General features: G+C 42.9%; 1 protein-coding gene across 1 annotated transcript in view; it reads left to right on the top strand.

The window, feature by feature from the left end:
- The window catches only part of st6galnac3 (ST6 (alpha-N-acetyl-neuraminyl-2,3-beta-galactosyl-1,3)-N-acetylgalactosaminide alpha-2,6-sialyltransferase 3), a gene marked incomplete at its 3' end in the record, with an annotated part of 84,458 nt that overhangs the window by 31,550 nt on the left and 36,378 nt on the right, over positions 1 to 16,530 (top strand). Inside the window, exons 2-3 of the mRNA XM_084547327.1 lie at positions 1,719 to 1,913; positions 9,212 to 9,621. Of these exons, the coding sequence (XP_084403453.1) occupies positions 1,719 to 1,913; positions 9,212 to 9,621 (605 nt within the window). The remainder of the gene's footprint in view (positions 1 to 1,718; positions 1,914 to 9,211; positions 9,622 to 16,530) is intronic.

Here is a 16,530-nt window from a genome sequence, read left to right as displayed (position 1 = left end):
CCATAGACTGTATATAAAGATGGAGGCAGAACAGCTCCTCAAAAGTGAAGCCAAAGCAGGTAGAGGTCCCCCTGGTGGCTGGCTGCAGTATAGGTCATAAGCTCCACCTCCTCCATGTTAGTGGATGGGACTTGGGCCAAACTAAAACACTAAAATACACGTCAAATATTTATTGTACCTTTATATATAAAATAAAGGATGAGTGATCTACTGTATTTTGTTTTCATTGTGTTGAGACATTTTATGTTGAATTAGAAACTTTAAGCTTGTCGACACAGGTCCCCCTGGTGGCTGGCTGCAGTATAGGTCATTAGCTCCACCCCCTCCATGTTAGTGGATGGGTCACGTCACAATTTTTTTTCAGGGATGGTTTCTATCATTTTAGGTGGTTATTATAATGCTGATGCATGTTCAAGTGGCGACATGTTGTACATATTTATACAGTCTATGGTCTGGACCAAACTATCAGCCCGACCGACATCTGTCCATAAAGCTATGCCACTTCAAAATAAATTGATGTAAAATTGGAGAGCCAACTTGTGCGTGAGCAGAGATGAAGTGTTAACCTCTGCCAACAGACTATCCAAGGAGAAGGAGGGCTTCAGAGAGATCGGTTAATACTTACAGTATCTGAAATGAAAGGAAGAGGTTACTGTGAGTCATCAGACTTTAGTAAGATGCACTTTTATGAATCCTGCAGGAGTTTACTCAGAAGGACAGAGATTAAGATATGTGCAAGTTAAGGCTGTGAAAGAAATCTTTTCAAATAGCTGATAAGACTGAATATAATAAAATAACTCTCGAATATAATTTTTCTCGCCTCAAGCTCGTGATTCCGCCACTTTTCCCCCTCATGACTTTTTAGGTTCTCAAAATGAAACATCACATGTAACAAAGATCTAATTAAAACAGGCCCGGAAGCCAGCCCGAAGACAAAAACAAAATATTAGTGGGGCAATTGTGGTCTGGAGTCGCTCCTTTTGGAATTGATTAGCTCCAGTGAAGATCTGCCTCGTCAGTCAGATCATATGCACAGACTTTATTCAGTGTTGAAGGAGTAACAGGAACGTAGTTGAGTGTTGAGCGCCGTTGGCCCGTTTTTTTTTTTGGCCGCCATCAAAGAGGCAGGATGTTTGGATTCTGCCGTAGCATCTGTTGAAATAACTTCAAAAGGACGAACAGTTAACAGCGATTAAAGCATTTGTCGAGAAGCATACATCACATAGTTTGTAGCTCAGATTGGTTTTAGGATTGTAGGGTATCTAGAGGCACAGAATGAAATCCAAATGGCAACGCCAGGCTAAAATTAAATGATGATATTTGCATGCAATCATTGGGAAAACCTTTTACAAAGTGCCTCAATTTTGCAGCATAAAGCTGGACGGCGAGGCCTTGTAACATGATCTGTGTGTCTGGATTAGATTTAGACTTAGATTTAGACTTCTTAGACCAAGACAGACTTTATTAATCCACAAGGTAAATTGCTTGGTCTCAGTAGCCCAGCTCATTAAAAGATCTGACAAAGTCAGACACATGGCACATGTATTTCAGAGTGAAAATAATGTGTGTCTTGTTGACCAAAGTCAACAAGGACAAATATGACATTGTTGTATTTGTAGTATAAATTTCCTTCAACATACAGTAGTTTCAATATATGATTTGTGTGCATTAGTCAGACTTGTAGTGAATGCTCTCTCTCTCTCTCTCTCTCTCCACAGAGGAAGTCGCTGATCGCCACCAGCCTGATCGTGGTAGTGTCTCTGTTTGTGGTGGTGGTGAACTACTCGGAGAAGCCCTACTTCCTCCTGCAGCCTGTGTTTGGGGAGACGTTCAGCAGCCGCTGGATATTCTCCAAGCATCCGTACAAGGCCTTCAAGCCTCACCTGGGTTATGTCAGCATCCCCAAACAGGAGGTGAGGGACAAACACATACACTCCGAGAGCCGCTATGTAGTCTCATGACATTAATGTTAATGAAATTCGATTGCAGTGGAAAAAAAACACTTTGACCATCTACCACAAATGGAACTAATCTCAAATTTGAGGTGTGGCGACCAATGAAAATGACGGTGCTTGTGTCATGTCTGTCAACTGCAATGCAACACCATCCACGACTGGTTCCTACCACCTAATTCACCATGCTGATAGCAGGCCAGGAGGGTCAGGTGAACGCAGATGGAGCATTTTCTCTATAGCTCCGTTTATACACTAGAAAGAGGTTTATCTAGACAACCAGAGCCTGGACGTCCACTAGGCGCCAGCTCCCTGCTAACAAAACCACAGTCAACGAGCAAATCACTTTATATTTGGACAAGGCATTACTCTTGGTAGCATTGAAGTTGTTCTAATCAATATTTGAACATCGATCTTCTGGAATATAGTTTTGTTTTCATGGTGCATCCATCAGCTGCTGGATGTGGTAACAACAGTATGCCTGCTGTACCAATGTCAACAAAGTAATATGACATTTAGCTGCACTAAAGGATTGACTTTGACCTTAAAACCTTTAAGGTAAACATGTCTCTTGTTACAAAGGATTAGTTTAAGAACTATATGGTTAAATCCAACATCATGGCTAAGCAATACAAAAATACATTCATAAACCAAATAATATGTGAAAGTTAAAGGTGAAAAGGTAGAAAATAGTCACATTCCAGGGGATCAAGGCAAAGTGACTAAAAGCTGATTATAAATGTTCACGGTTATTCACCAATTGTGATTCTGGAAGCCGTGGCTCTAATGCGTCCAACATTAGCTTCGTTTTGTGAAGGTTTTCTTTTCAAATAGCTTCCTCTGTAAAGCCTTTTTTTCCCCCCCACTATGGTCTTTGATGAAATCATTAACTTCCCATGCTCTACACTGAACCTTTTCACATTTGTCCTAGTGCGTCCGTCAGTCACAACTTCTTTTATGGTGCCATAACCATCTATTAACATTAACCTGTCAACACACAACTTCACCTCCACCATGAAGGTGTATTCAGATGTGCTCATGCAAACACAACACCTCCTCAAGGATTTTCTGATTTTTCTCTCATTTTATCAGGTTTTCTGTGATGGATCAGAAAATGCCAGTTTGAGGTCTCCTGTGTGCATTATTTCTTTGTAATTCCAAAAAGCCATGTCGGTGATCCTATTCTTCTGCCTTCAAACAGCTCTGTGCTGTTATATTCCCAGCACAATTTATGGAAATTGAAATATCAAAGCCTTTTAATTCCCTGCACATCAAAATGTAAAAAAAAAACAAGCTGCGTGTTTGTTGTTTGGTGAGACAACCCACTGAAACATACTGGTGGATATTGGTTAGTCACACAAGGAAATCATCATTCCTGCGTGCAACGTTTGCAGCTGACAGGCAACGAGGATTCAAAGTGTGCGCTTTCAGTTTTGAGTCTAGATTTGGATATGCAACCGATACTGAGCCTTCATGAGAAGCGGATGCCTTATATTCAGCAAGCTGATATTGGTAGATTAATGCGGAGCGTCATCTTCCGCCTCCGGAGAGTTTCATCCACACAACACGGGCCCAGAGGCAATCACGCCTTACACCAATCTCTACGTCTGCACCTCCTTCTGCCTCCAGACAAGCCTGCTTAAATCACTGCCCTCTCCCCGCGGAGATATATGCAAATTATTGGAAAGGACTGGCAGCTTCTGCAGAATTAGGCCTCTTTTTTGGCTCGACTTCCCTCACCAGTGAGTTCTCCAAATCAGAAAGAGCAGTGATTGGCCAGAACACGAGTGTCAAAAGTGTTCCTCCTGAAATTTCTGACAAAGTGCGGACAGAACTGTGGAAGTCTGGTCAAGGTGACGCTCCTGTGCCGGTTGTCGTAAGCGATAACGTCCGGAGTGCAAGCCTGCTGTGCATGCTGTCAGCCTCTGTTACGCCCGCGGCAACACCTTAAAAAAATCTGTAATATTTCTAACGGAGTGTAAGGCAATCTTGCATGATCCACGGCGAGGTGTCATTTGAGGTGTTAGAAACCTCTCGCAAGCATGTTTAATGCATAACCCGGGCGCATGGGAATGGCCTGCCTTATTTTCCTCATTTGATTGAGTCTGTCTCCAGGTGTGATAAATGATCCCCGCTCTGCTTTTCGGGAGAAATAGAAAACATTTGTCTTGTGGCACTTTACATTCATGCCTCCGGTCTATCACAGCCTGAGAGACAAACTCAATATTTTCATTTTCACCTGAACATTTTAAATTAAGGTCCTTGGAAAAATACACAATGGCCAGCGTTGATAGGATAGATTCCTATTTTTGGATCCTTTTGTGGATAATGTTAATAATATTAATAGTTTTGGTTGTTTTGCGGCAGTGGATAAAATATCCATTATTTTAAATTCCTTTCACGGCTCCTTGTTTCTAACCAGTGACGCTTAAATCTTGTTGTCAGTTAGTATAGACTTAAGGCTGTGACACACCAAGCTGACGGCTGACTGTTGGGGGGTTGTTGAGCGTCTGTGGGCCTAGTTTTTCAGGTGTTTCCTGTGTCTTTGGCACTAGTTGGACTCCTGTCTGTGGCTTTTCAGACAGTTCAGCATGTTGAATCGGTGAAAGAATTAGTCAGTCAGAGAGTTCACTCTGATTGGCTTTAAGTTTTGCAAACCAGCATTAATGTAATGTAAGTGAACAAAAGTACAAAGTTCAAAGTCCTTTTCAACAGTCTTTCATTTACAGTCACAATGACACATCTGCCCATTCTTTCACATGAGCGCAACACACATTAACAGACACTTGGAGCAGCTCAAGGTTCAGTGTCTTGATCAAGGACGCCAAGGACGAATCTACAAAGTGCTTCACAAAAACATAGAAATCTGCAGTTTTAAAAGCAGGCCAATAAGACAGAACAGTAAAAATAAAAACAATAAAATAGTTAAAAACTTAATTAAAATCTCAATCAAGACCAGGAAAGGCTCTCCAATAAAAGTGGAAAGTTTTTTCACTGGGAGCAACTCAGGGTTTCAACACGTGATCCATGTACCAAAGATAGAACCGCTAACCCTCTGCTTCGTGGACACCTACTGAGCTACAGCCAACCAGTCACATTCAAATACACAAATATTTTCACACCAACATGATCATCTAGAGTGAATAAACTGTAGACCTACTGTTCAGCGTCTTTCAGGAGAGGCCAGCTGAGCTCTGTACAACGTTTGTAGCTCCTAATAGCTTCCTAGCGCTCCAGTTAATAGTAGCACTTCTGGTTTCCGCACAGATAACTGCGACCTGCGTGTATGTAGAGTTATTGTATTTTCACATGGACACAGATAGTATTTGCCAGCTAGTTTTCGTGGCTAACGTCAACATGACAACATCCTCGCACTGACAATGCTCCCTTCAGATGAGGCTGCATTTAGCGTGCCCCTTGTGCATTTAGAACCCGATAAGTGTAATTTTCCAGCACGGTAGTAATGGTAAATTTGGATGACAGGTGAATATTTAGTTGTATAGGCTTTTCTTTGTGAAAGGCATCCTTTCTTTATGCCTTTGCATTTTGTACAGGTAGATAGCTTGTTGTTAGCTCACTAAACTGTTAGCTAGAGTTGCCTAGCAGCCGCTTTCTCACAACTTAATGCTGTTGTAAACACTTGAACATGAAGCATTTTGTGACCACGACTTCTCATGTCGTAACCACAAACTCACGTGTTCCATTTGGAGGCTGCAACAATTAGCGTTAGCATTTTAATTTAGCTTGTTAGCATGCTAACATTCGCTTATTAGGACTAGGTTTTTCAGGCATTAAAATAAAAACAAAAAATGAAATGAAATTAGGTTGAAGTAACTTTTTATTATTGCTGTTATTCACATAAGAGGTGTATTTTTCCAACCAACAGTAGTGTTTGTGTTTAAACACTTTCTTCCCATGCACAGCTAAAGCTAATCAATGAATGTTTAAGTAGGAGGACTAAGTCCCAGAGAGACATCCCACCCTGAGATACTTGGCACATTAATAAAATAATTATTTCTTATTAATTAATCGTGTTTAGAGCATTTCAGGTTAGGTTCACACCCCACCAGTGCTGTGATTTAATGATGGCCATGTCTCCGGCATTAAGCCTTTATTTTTTTTTAAATAAATAACCCACTTTATTTTTGAACACACTCATGCATTAAAATCCGAGGCTTTGCTGAGTAGATTTTGTACTTACCAGAGAGCCAGAATTATTGGGATTATAAAAGTGCGCTCTGTTTGCGATTACGACGAAATGGCACCGTCGTGAACATGAAACTGTAACATGAATCAAAGCTGCTCAGAGGAGGAGGCCACATAACATTTTATTGATTTACAGGACATGTGATTCATTGATTTGTCGGGAGCTAGAGTCTAGTGCATGCTGAGTAAAAGGGTACCTGTAAGGTTTTCAGCAACTATATGAAGTTTAATATTATAAATTATATTAGAGGCATTATTGTTCACTGCTCTTTATATTTGTGTCAGTGTAAACTCTTTTTATGTTTAAATTAGCTGCTTTTAATTCAGAAAATGCTGTTAATCACTTCAGTTTGAGTAAAACCTGTTCTAAACAGCCCTTCTGCAGCAGCGGTGAATTATATCCTGTGCTCAGGGGTTCATATGCGACTGTTTTCCAGCCACAAGCCCATGCGTCTCACACGCAGCTTGCCAGGCAGCGTTCCCCGCAGAGCCCGGCCAATCTGTGTGTGCTGAAAGGCGTGATGGAGTTATGAGCTGGGCCGAGGGGAGCTGGCGATGATGGACGAGGTGCTGACAGCTCAAGGCTGCGCTGATGTGTGTCTCAACCACCCCGTTAATGCAAAGCTACCAGCCCAGGTCCGGAGATCATTCCTTAACCCCCTAATCGAATCCATACATGAGAGGAGAAGCAATAACAGGAGGCTCAGCTCGAGTAATTTACGAATGAGTTATTGTCCATTAGAAAGAAAATCAACACTAGTGTTTTTATATTGTTATCTTTTCTTAAGCGGCTGATCTTGTGTAAGCACAACAGTGAGTCGTGAGTGCTGATAAGCCAAATAGTTTTAATAGAATTAACCGGATTGTCTTGTGGGATTCTGTTGTTTGTTGATTGAACGCAAAACACGCAAGAAGGAGTTTGAAGGCCGCCGAGTGAATGCAGCAAAAATACGATCTGTATTCAAACCAGCGACTTTACAGTTATTCTCCGTTTAACAAATGATGAGCCAGGGCTTAGTCATGACACGCCGCTTCTTCTTTTCTAACTTTGTCTTGCATTCATTCACTTAAGTAAGTTTAATCTCATCAAAACAAACCAAGCATATTAGCTTCAATTAGGAAAATCTTCCTTTTCAGATTCAGAGAGGGACTCTTTTTTATTTTTATTTTTGTTCCGAGGCTAAGTGCTCTTGTTGAAGATTCATTACAAACCCCCCCTCCCCTCCACCAGTAAAGCATAATAAGATATAGAAAAAATAAGATAAATGAAGCAACTTCCTTGCTGCTCTGCTCTGCTCTGCATCGTCCCAGTTGTAACCTCTGAGGTCCCGTATTTAATTAACTTAATCTATGTTACTTCTGGGCAGTGTGACATCAATCTTAAGAAATAAAGAAAATTATAGAAGGCCGTAAAACTTTTTTTTTTTTTAATATAAATAAATAATTACCAAATGCTTTTTATTTAATGTTCTAACCACACAGACCCCTTGCCAAAACATCACTTTGGTAATATTATTGAACACATATAAAGTATAACATAAAGTATAACATCGTAAAATTAAAAAAAAAACAATACGAGATGCTGTAAATTGTAGAAGAAAACCACTTAATTCAGTATTAAAAAATGATGTAATTTTTATTTAATCAGATGAAGTAAAAATAACAGACGAACTATAAACTGGTCATTTCAGCAGAAAAGGACTTAATGTGATTTCCTTTTGTCTCTAAACACAAATTATGAACCGAATCCTGCGGGACTTGAAAGAGTCGATGACCAATAGCTCAATCAGTGGCTTGTTGATTGATACTATCTAAAATAAAAGTGTATAGTCTATGATATATCATTTTGTTTCCTGTGAACCCTCTTGCCGTTTTAGCTCCTCAGTGACGGAGGTTGTACGAGAAGGATAAAAAGCCTTATTCTCAAGCTACAGAAGCTGGTGGTGAAGCACTGCAGTATTTTGCACTGTGATATATTTCCCTTCCCTGGCCTCTGTTCTAATTATCTGGATTTCCCATGGCTGTGCCGTATGAACTGTGCCACGGTCCTGCTGAAGCGGCACTGATAGGAATTGATCAGAGTTATAGATTGCTTATTGTTCCTTTAACTAGAACAGTAAACCGTAGACGTGGACTGGATACACACAGAAATGTGGACTTGAGGAGGAACTTACTGGAAACCTAACCACTGAAAGACTTGAGTTGACACTCGAGATTTTATTGACTTGGTAGATTTAGAACAAACTGAAGAGACAACAACAGACAGGTCGTCCATATTTAATTAGTGTAGGCCCAGACACCGGCAGCGGAAACTGACTGTGATGTTGCCTGATGTCTTCTGTGTCTGAACCAAAATGTTGTACTTGAACACACCACAAAGACCACAGCCAATGGTTAATACCAATTACCAATGGTACATACACCAATCAGCCACAACATTATGAACACCGACAGGAGAAGTAAATAACATTGACCATCTTGTGACAATTCAGTGTTCTGCTAGGAAACTTTAGGACCTGGCATTCATTCATGTGGATGTTACTTAGACATGTAGCACCCACCTAGACCAGACCAGGCACCCCCACCCCATAGCAATGACACTCCTTGATGGCAGCAGCCATCCCCAGCAGGATGCAGCCTGACACAGACACACACAGAAAATGCTTTAGGAACAACAACAAAAAAAACATGAAGAACAGCACAAGGTGTTGACCTGGCCTCCAGATTCACTAGAAACTGATCAAGTATCTGTGGGATGATCCACAGAGGCCCCTCCCCTCAACCCATAAGACCCAAAGGCCCCCCACTAACAACATCCTGTTACCAGACACCACAGGACACCCTCGGAAGGCCCATGTCATTTCTCTGAGTCACAACTGTTTTGGAGGAACAAGGGAGACCTACACAATGTTAGGAAGGTGGTCATAATGTTATTCCTGATCGGTGCAGTTCCACCTTTAAATCTTTCTTTGGGTCTTACAAGAGGCTGTCTGTAGCTGACCTCTAATCTCCTTGTAGACAGCAGTAACTAAAGACGACTTTCTCTCCTCCAGCCCCTGAAGCTGAACTGTGAGCTGTGCAGCATCGTGTCCAGCTCCGGTCAGATGCTGGGCCAGGGCGCAGGCCCGCAGATCGACCGCTCACCCTGCATCTGGCGGATGAACAACGCGCCCACTCGGGGGTTTGAGCTCGACGTGGGTCACCGGACCACCCTGAGGGTCGTCTCCCACACCAGCGTCCCCCTGCTGCTGCAGAAGCCCCAGTACTTCTTCGGCCAGGGCAACGACACCGTCTACGTGGTGTGGGGGCCGCTGCGAAACATGAGGAAGGACGGGAAGGGCATCGTGTACAACATGCTGCGACAGGCGTCAGAAAACTACCCCCACGCTCGTATCTACGTCACCACCGAGGACAGAATGAACTACTGTGACATGGTCTTCAAGAAGGAGACAGGGAAAGACAGGTGAGTCCAGTTCTCTCTACCAGTTTGTTTCTGTTTTTGGCACAGCACCACTGAATTCTGTCAGACCTGCCAGTCACTACTTAGACATCGACTGCTCTGCTCGCTGCTGTAACATCAGTCTTATAGATGCCGATGGTCTGCTCGCTGCTTTCATGGGGCTCTATGAAAGTGAGTCACTTAACTTTGCCTCCAAAGATGTTCAACACGGCACTAGAGGCCCTTTTTCTTTTTTTTAATGAGCTGTTACAAGGAGCCTCAGAAGGATGCGCTGCCTGGGTTGTAGACATCAGCCAAATACTGGTCTGGGGAAAATCCGGTTAATGCAGTAGCATGAGTCTGGCAGTCGTTCTAAGCACCAAAGATGCAGCTGGTCTTACAAGTTCTCTGACAGCGTCTTGGCATGTTCTGAATTTCCAAAATAAGCGAGCAGCAGATCAGTGTTGTTTTTTTGTGATTATAGTTTCTTTTTGTGTTAAAACTGCATGCTGTAATTTAAATACGGACCCACCTGCTTATTTCTTTGTCTATCAATTCCCCAAAGAGAACCGCAGGTTAATGACTACGGGAACGAGGCTCCAGGCCTCCTATTGTTTTGGGTGAACCTCATTTCTCCGACTGGTCTCTGCTCGTTTTCCGCAGAGCTCTATACCCCTGCCTCTCCCACATGTCATCAAGACCTCTCTTAACTTCTTAAGAGGATTAACATGTTCGGTAATAGGCGTAGCATCCATTCCATTTCAGCTCCATTGTCTGGCTCTTATTCGGGATGGCGGGGTTAACACTGAATTTCATGTAGAGTGTCCGCGTTCAGCTTGGCTCAGCGCTTCCGAAGGCCGACAAAGCACAGATAGAGGCGTGGGATTAGGGAGGGATGCTGGGGGAAAAGAATCTCATTACAGGACATAATGCTCCAGGGTGGGATGCGGCGCTTCAATCATCACTGATTGGTAACACAGACCAAAGTCGAGGTGTAACGACGAGCCACATCTAATGACTTTGTGGTGAGCACTGAGAGGTTTGTCTACATATTCATGTGTCTGCCTGTCCATCATTTTTTTATTTTTTTGCATTTGACTCAAACTTAAATATTGAAAGGTAATTAGTGTCCATGGAAACAGCTTTTAAATTAGCCTGAAAAGCGGCAGCAACACGATGTACTTGAGCGTAATCAGGGGGAGAGGAGGGAATAACTGCTGTCTTCATGTTGAGATAAGACAGTAACACAACTCTGTGGCTAAGCCATGCACGGCAAAGAACAAAAAACATTGCCAGCTTGTTACTTCTTTGTGTATCCATGCAAACTATATTTATTAATATCTAATAAGACTCTCTCAAAAACACTGCAGCAGCTCAGGTGCCTCCTTTTCCCGGTTATTTGCGTGCATGTTGCCTGGTTCTGCTGTCAGCGCCTGCTGCATGGTGCAGGAATAATCATCAGCTCGGCGGAGATGGAACAGTGATCGAACACAACTCTAATTATCCAGGCTGCCGCAAGCAGCCGTGGAGACGCGCTGCTGCCGCCGCAGCCGCAGCTCCCGACTTGCTTACTTGATCAAGGGGAGCGCATCATCAGTGTTGACTGATTCTCCAGCCGACCGAGCGACCATCTCCCAGTAATTCAAACGGTGTGTCGGGAAGATCAGTCATTTCTGGACAGAGGTGAGGAAATTAAACTGTAGGAGTATTAGATGTGGAGATCTAAAAGGAGCTGCGGTAATGATCGCCTCACTCAGGCTGGTTTAAGTCAAGAGGTCAAAAAGAGGTAAGGGCGTTGTTATGAAGAGGACTACAGAGTGCTGTTAAAGACCATAGACTGTATAAAGATGGACGGTGGAACAGCTCCTATAAAGTGAAGCCAAAGCAAGTAGAGCTCCCCCTGGTGGCAGGCTGCAGTATAGGTCATAAGCTCCGCCTCCTCCATGTTAGTGGATGGGACTTGGACCGAACTAAAACACTAAAATACACGTCAAATAAATTGTTTTCAAGGATGGTTGCTGTCATTTCAGGTAGTTAATATAATGTAGATGCATGTTCAAGTGTCAGTTGTTTGGACAAGTTTCGTTTTAGTTAGTTATTTGACGCTACAGGAACAGGATGTGACATAGTGGCGACCACCAGTTGTGGAGAGCTGTAAAATAAAAATGTAAAAGTCCATAAAATAAAAACTAGTACAGTGTATAAGCCAACATTTCCTCATAACTGGTGGAAGGTAGAGCAGTATTAATTAAACAAAAACGCGAGTGAGTCTGGAGGAAGTGTGGTCAGGTCATCGATATCGTGGTTCCACTGTCGGACCGTACTGGCTCCAGACTCTCAAGATGGCGTCGCCTGTATCCCCTGGAAAATAGCATCAGTTTGGCCAATGCAAGGAAGTGGTGATACGTCCATATTTATACAGTTAAAGTTGCATTTTCTGAGAAAACTGCCAAATAAACTTCAGAGAAAATATAATATGTTTCTGAAGAGCACATGTAGACTTTTTCATTCAGATGTCAATAATAATATATATAAAAACTGGATCTAAACATATTTGACAGCCACCTTAAGCACACGATTCATGTGAATGCGCACTGCGGCTGAAAGTCGCCCGCGCCGAATCTCTCTCCTTTATCAGCTCTACCTCCTGAGCTGCAGTCGCCAGCTGTCGGAGCATATCGGCGTGGCCCTGTTAGCGGCGGTAGATAACAGACCCTACGACGACACAGGACTTAAATCACGCTGTCACTTTATAGCACTGCCACCTGGGCCTGCATGACCCGGGTCTCTGCTTCCCGGCTAGCCGCTCCTTCACAGCTTGCACACTCTCTCCGGTTTGTGTGCAGGTGGATAAGGAGGCGCTCGTCTTCGCAGGTGTGACACATTCCTTCATTGTGTGATTGTGGGAGTTATTTACAGTAATCCTCTGTAGTGTAAGAATGTAGGTCACGTTTGAACCTTTTCAGGATTTCTTTGTTTACATCCAGAAACTTGTGCAGTGTAGTTTGTTTTTCTTTTCAGCTATGAAATGTTGAAAATAAAATCTGGCAAATTTTAGCTTTAAAAAACACTTCATGACTGAGGATTTGTAGTTGGTCTGCAAATGGTTTATGATGCTGAAGCCTGTCTTTGAAAAAGTACAGAGCTGAGGGAACAAATTACTTAGGGTTTCTCTGTATCCCCCACTCCCACGACCCTCCAGAGGACCCGCGGTGACAGAAAACGAATAAATGAATGAATAAAATCATGTTTATTGAGTATCAGGCTCTATGTAATGAAGCACCTGAATTTATTTCTTTAAAATCAACTAACCAGCGTCTGATGAATGTGCCAAGGTCTGGACTTAAGCTTTAAGCTTTTGCCGTCTGTGAGCTTATCCAGCTCAGGAGAACATTCCTTCATTCATTCATCTTCTGTAACCGCTTGTTCCTGTGAAAGGTCGCGGGGTCTGCTGGAGCCTATCCCAGCTGTCATCGGGTGAAAGGCGGGGTACACCCTGGACAGTCTATCTCAGGGCTAACACAGAGAGACAGACAACCATTCACACTCACATTCACACCTACGGCCAATTTAGAATCACCAGTGAACCTAACCAGCATGTCTTTGGACGGTGGGAGGAAGCCGGAGTACCTGGAGAGAACCCACGCAGACACAGGGAGAACATGCAAACTCCACACAGAAAGGCCCAGTCGGCCTCGGGAGAACATAGGAATTCAAATTTATCATAAGTACCAAGTCAGTAATCAACTGATTGTTAAAAAAAAACCAGAATGAGTCCTTTGACATTTCTGAGATGCAGAGAAAATCTGAGTTCATCATGATTTGAAGAACAGGCACTTGAATTACAAATTAAACCGTTAAAAACCTCCTTTAGTTTCTTGCTCTGATTAAGGAGTCAGAAAGGAAATGCTTGTATACCTTGACCTCATCCAGGTCGTGTTGGTCCTCATGAGTTAAACCAGCAAAATCAGACTTCGTGCGTGTGTGTGTGCGCGCACATCCTTTTCTACATTTACGGCCCAGACATATTAAAACCCACAATCAAAGAACCACCAGCAACAAAGGCAGACTGTTACGTCTCCTCACGTCGTCTCTGTCTGGACTGAATAGTTGCACTTTAACGCCACACTGTAAAGACAACAGCAGACGTCTGTATTCCAGATGAAATAAACTATTATATTATGAGTCAAACAGCGGCTGCAGCGTTCAGCTCTATTCATTATCAAGTGCAGACTAAATTAGAGTTTCTGTTATAAATCAGTCTACATGCTTTATATAAATGATTGGAGTGATTTTTATTTTACCTCGTCAACTAATTTGAGAAAAATTAATTTCTTGTGATGTTTGTAGCTTTATAAAACTGACATGTTGATTTTATTTTTATTGTTTCTTCGCCGCTTGTACTGCATCTTTTGTTTTGAAAGGTCTTTTCTCAGTCTGTCAAATGAGCGTTGCAACCCTTTAACTGTTTCAACCGTATGTTTGCAAACTACCAAACTAACATTTGAACTTTTCATTCTTTTTTGATTAATTTTTAAGACGGACCGAACGCATTTTGACTGGCGAACCAGACGCTTTATGCATAAAACTCTTTTAATGTTCTCTTGTTGTTGCATTGTTGGTAGCCAGAGTGAATCTGTTCCTTTCATGTGATCGACATATCCAGCAAGAAGAAGTTTAGCTCGCTAACGTTTGATATGACTTTGACAGCTGATAAGATGTTAGCTAGGGCAGGAACGCCTTAATATCCCTGGCACTGCACAACCATGCAAACAGGGCAAGTGTGATTTCGGCTTTAAGGCAACTGTGTGCTTCAAAAGAAAAAAACAGCATCTGAAACCTGCTCCCTCCAAAGCTTTCTGTCACGGGGATTGGAAGAGCCTGCGCGCAACTGACAACTCACGGCACGGCACTGATTCCTTAAGATTTCTGGCAGTTTACATGTGCATCTGATTTGGTTTGATTCGTTCCACGTGTGCAACAGATGCGAGTTTACATACGCAGTCAGAGGAAATGTTTGTCATGTAAATCTTAAAGCTGATCCTGCTCATGCTCATCCACGTGATTTATCCAGTGGTACTATATTTAAGGACTGGACACAACAAAGTGGCATCAAAGAACAGCCAGCAGCGAAGTCGTAAGTCGCCTGTGTCTAGACCAAAAGATTTGCACTTGAACACACCACTGAGACAATAGCCAATATCCAGCTGGTACAAATGTTCCAGTAACTCTTCGTACCAGCAGGTGGCAGTAGTCTGTATTCGTCATTCAAAAGGTGAAACCAGAAGAGTTCCTGTTAGCTGAGAAGCTTGGAAGCTAAGAAGAGCTACAGACTGTTGTATAGAGCTGACCTCTTCTGAATCATGCTGAGACGACCACGTTGGTGTGAATATATTTCATCTTAACGCTCACATTAGATAAAGATGATGTGCGCCCTTTGAACTTCTTCTTTGGTTTAGTTCTGGTTATCTGAGCGGAACACCAACTCTCACTACTGACGCAGTCCGTCACAGTCCGACGTGCCCAATCAGCCGAAAAGCTGCCGGCAGAGGTCCGACTAGTAGCAAACGGTGCGGGACACACCACTAAAACTGGGGTCACTGGCGTTTATCGACCGCCTGACACAGCTGTCCGTCAAATGGTTCGTCACAGCCTTCGGGTCAAACTAGGGGATAAGGAAGTTAATGGAGGACAGCACCCAAAAGATCCAAAAGCTCCATACATTGACCTTAAGCTATAACAGAATACATGTGTTATATTAATACGTTTCTTCTTCTGTGTGGCCTAGTTGACATTTCCCCCGTCGTTCTGCAGAATGTGCAGTATCGTGTTTGATTAATCAAGCTAAGACATCCAAAATAAGAAGACACAGACATTATTTGCATTTGCAGCTGAATGAGCTTGTGCTGGTCGTGAACGTCCTCAGGCTCACAGAAGAAACAAACAACACGTGTACCTACTAGTGGTTGTACAGACTCGTCGACTAGTCAGTTTGCTGCTGTGCCGTGACGCTTTAAGCATCATGTCGACAAGCCACTAATATCACGCGATATTAACAACACGGACGCCTCCGAGAAGACAAGTGTGGAGCCCGTGGGTCGTCCAGCAAGTGTATGGAAATACTTCATTAAAGGTGAAGCTCATTCTACCGTGACATGCAGAATATGTAAGTCAGTCTTGAAATACAACAAATGTACTACTGCAACGCACACTCATCTGAAAATGCATCCACAGGAAGCACAGGAACGGTGCAAATCCTCTCGACAGCAGTCAGTTAACGACTTCACCAAGCGTCCCGCGGTAACAGAGAGAAGGAGGCTGCAAATCAACAATTTACCGGTGGATCTGAAAGGTGTTAGACCTTTAACTGCAGTACAGGGAGAAGACTTCAGAGAAATACTTAACTACACTATCCCATCTGACAACACCCTGTGGAGTACTATTAAAAGCTATTGGTGGTGCTGAGTTGCAGCCTAATTTTATACAGGCTATACATACCTGCAGCACACAGTGTGTAGCGCATGAGCTGTCTGTTCTCAGCGTATGTATTCAGGCCAAGAGTATAGATGTAATTGTTGCAAAGCATTACTTTCTACTGTGTTTACATTAGTGACGCCGTCAGCGACTGGTCGTTATCAACTTGACTTTCGCTGCGTAACAGTCGACACTGAAATAGCTCCTAGTGCCTGCTAATCAAAACATTAGTCTGGAGCACGGCTCATCATCAAGAACTCCACAGGTGACCTTTACTTTCATAGCTCTTCTACCTCTGAGTACTCCCGCGTACAGTTTCACCTTGCAACGCAGACAGCTTGAAATTAGAAAGCTGGATTTCACTTACAGTAGTTTATGGTGTCACATTTTGCTCAAAATGAGCCGCAGCTGAGACGACATAATGAAATATAAAAAGACATGGGGGTGGTAGTTGCATCT

The sequence above is a fragment of the Chelon labrosus genome (genome assembly GCF_963514085.1).
Source record: "Chelon labrosus genome assembly, chromosome: 6".
Taxonomy (NCBI): domain Eukaryota; kingdom Metazoa; phylum Chordata; class Actinopteri; order Mugiliformes; family Mugilidae; genus Chelon; species Chelon labrosus.
This window is presented reverse-complemented; position numbering and strand designations above follow the sequence as displayed.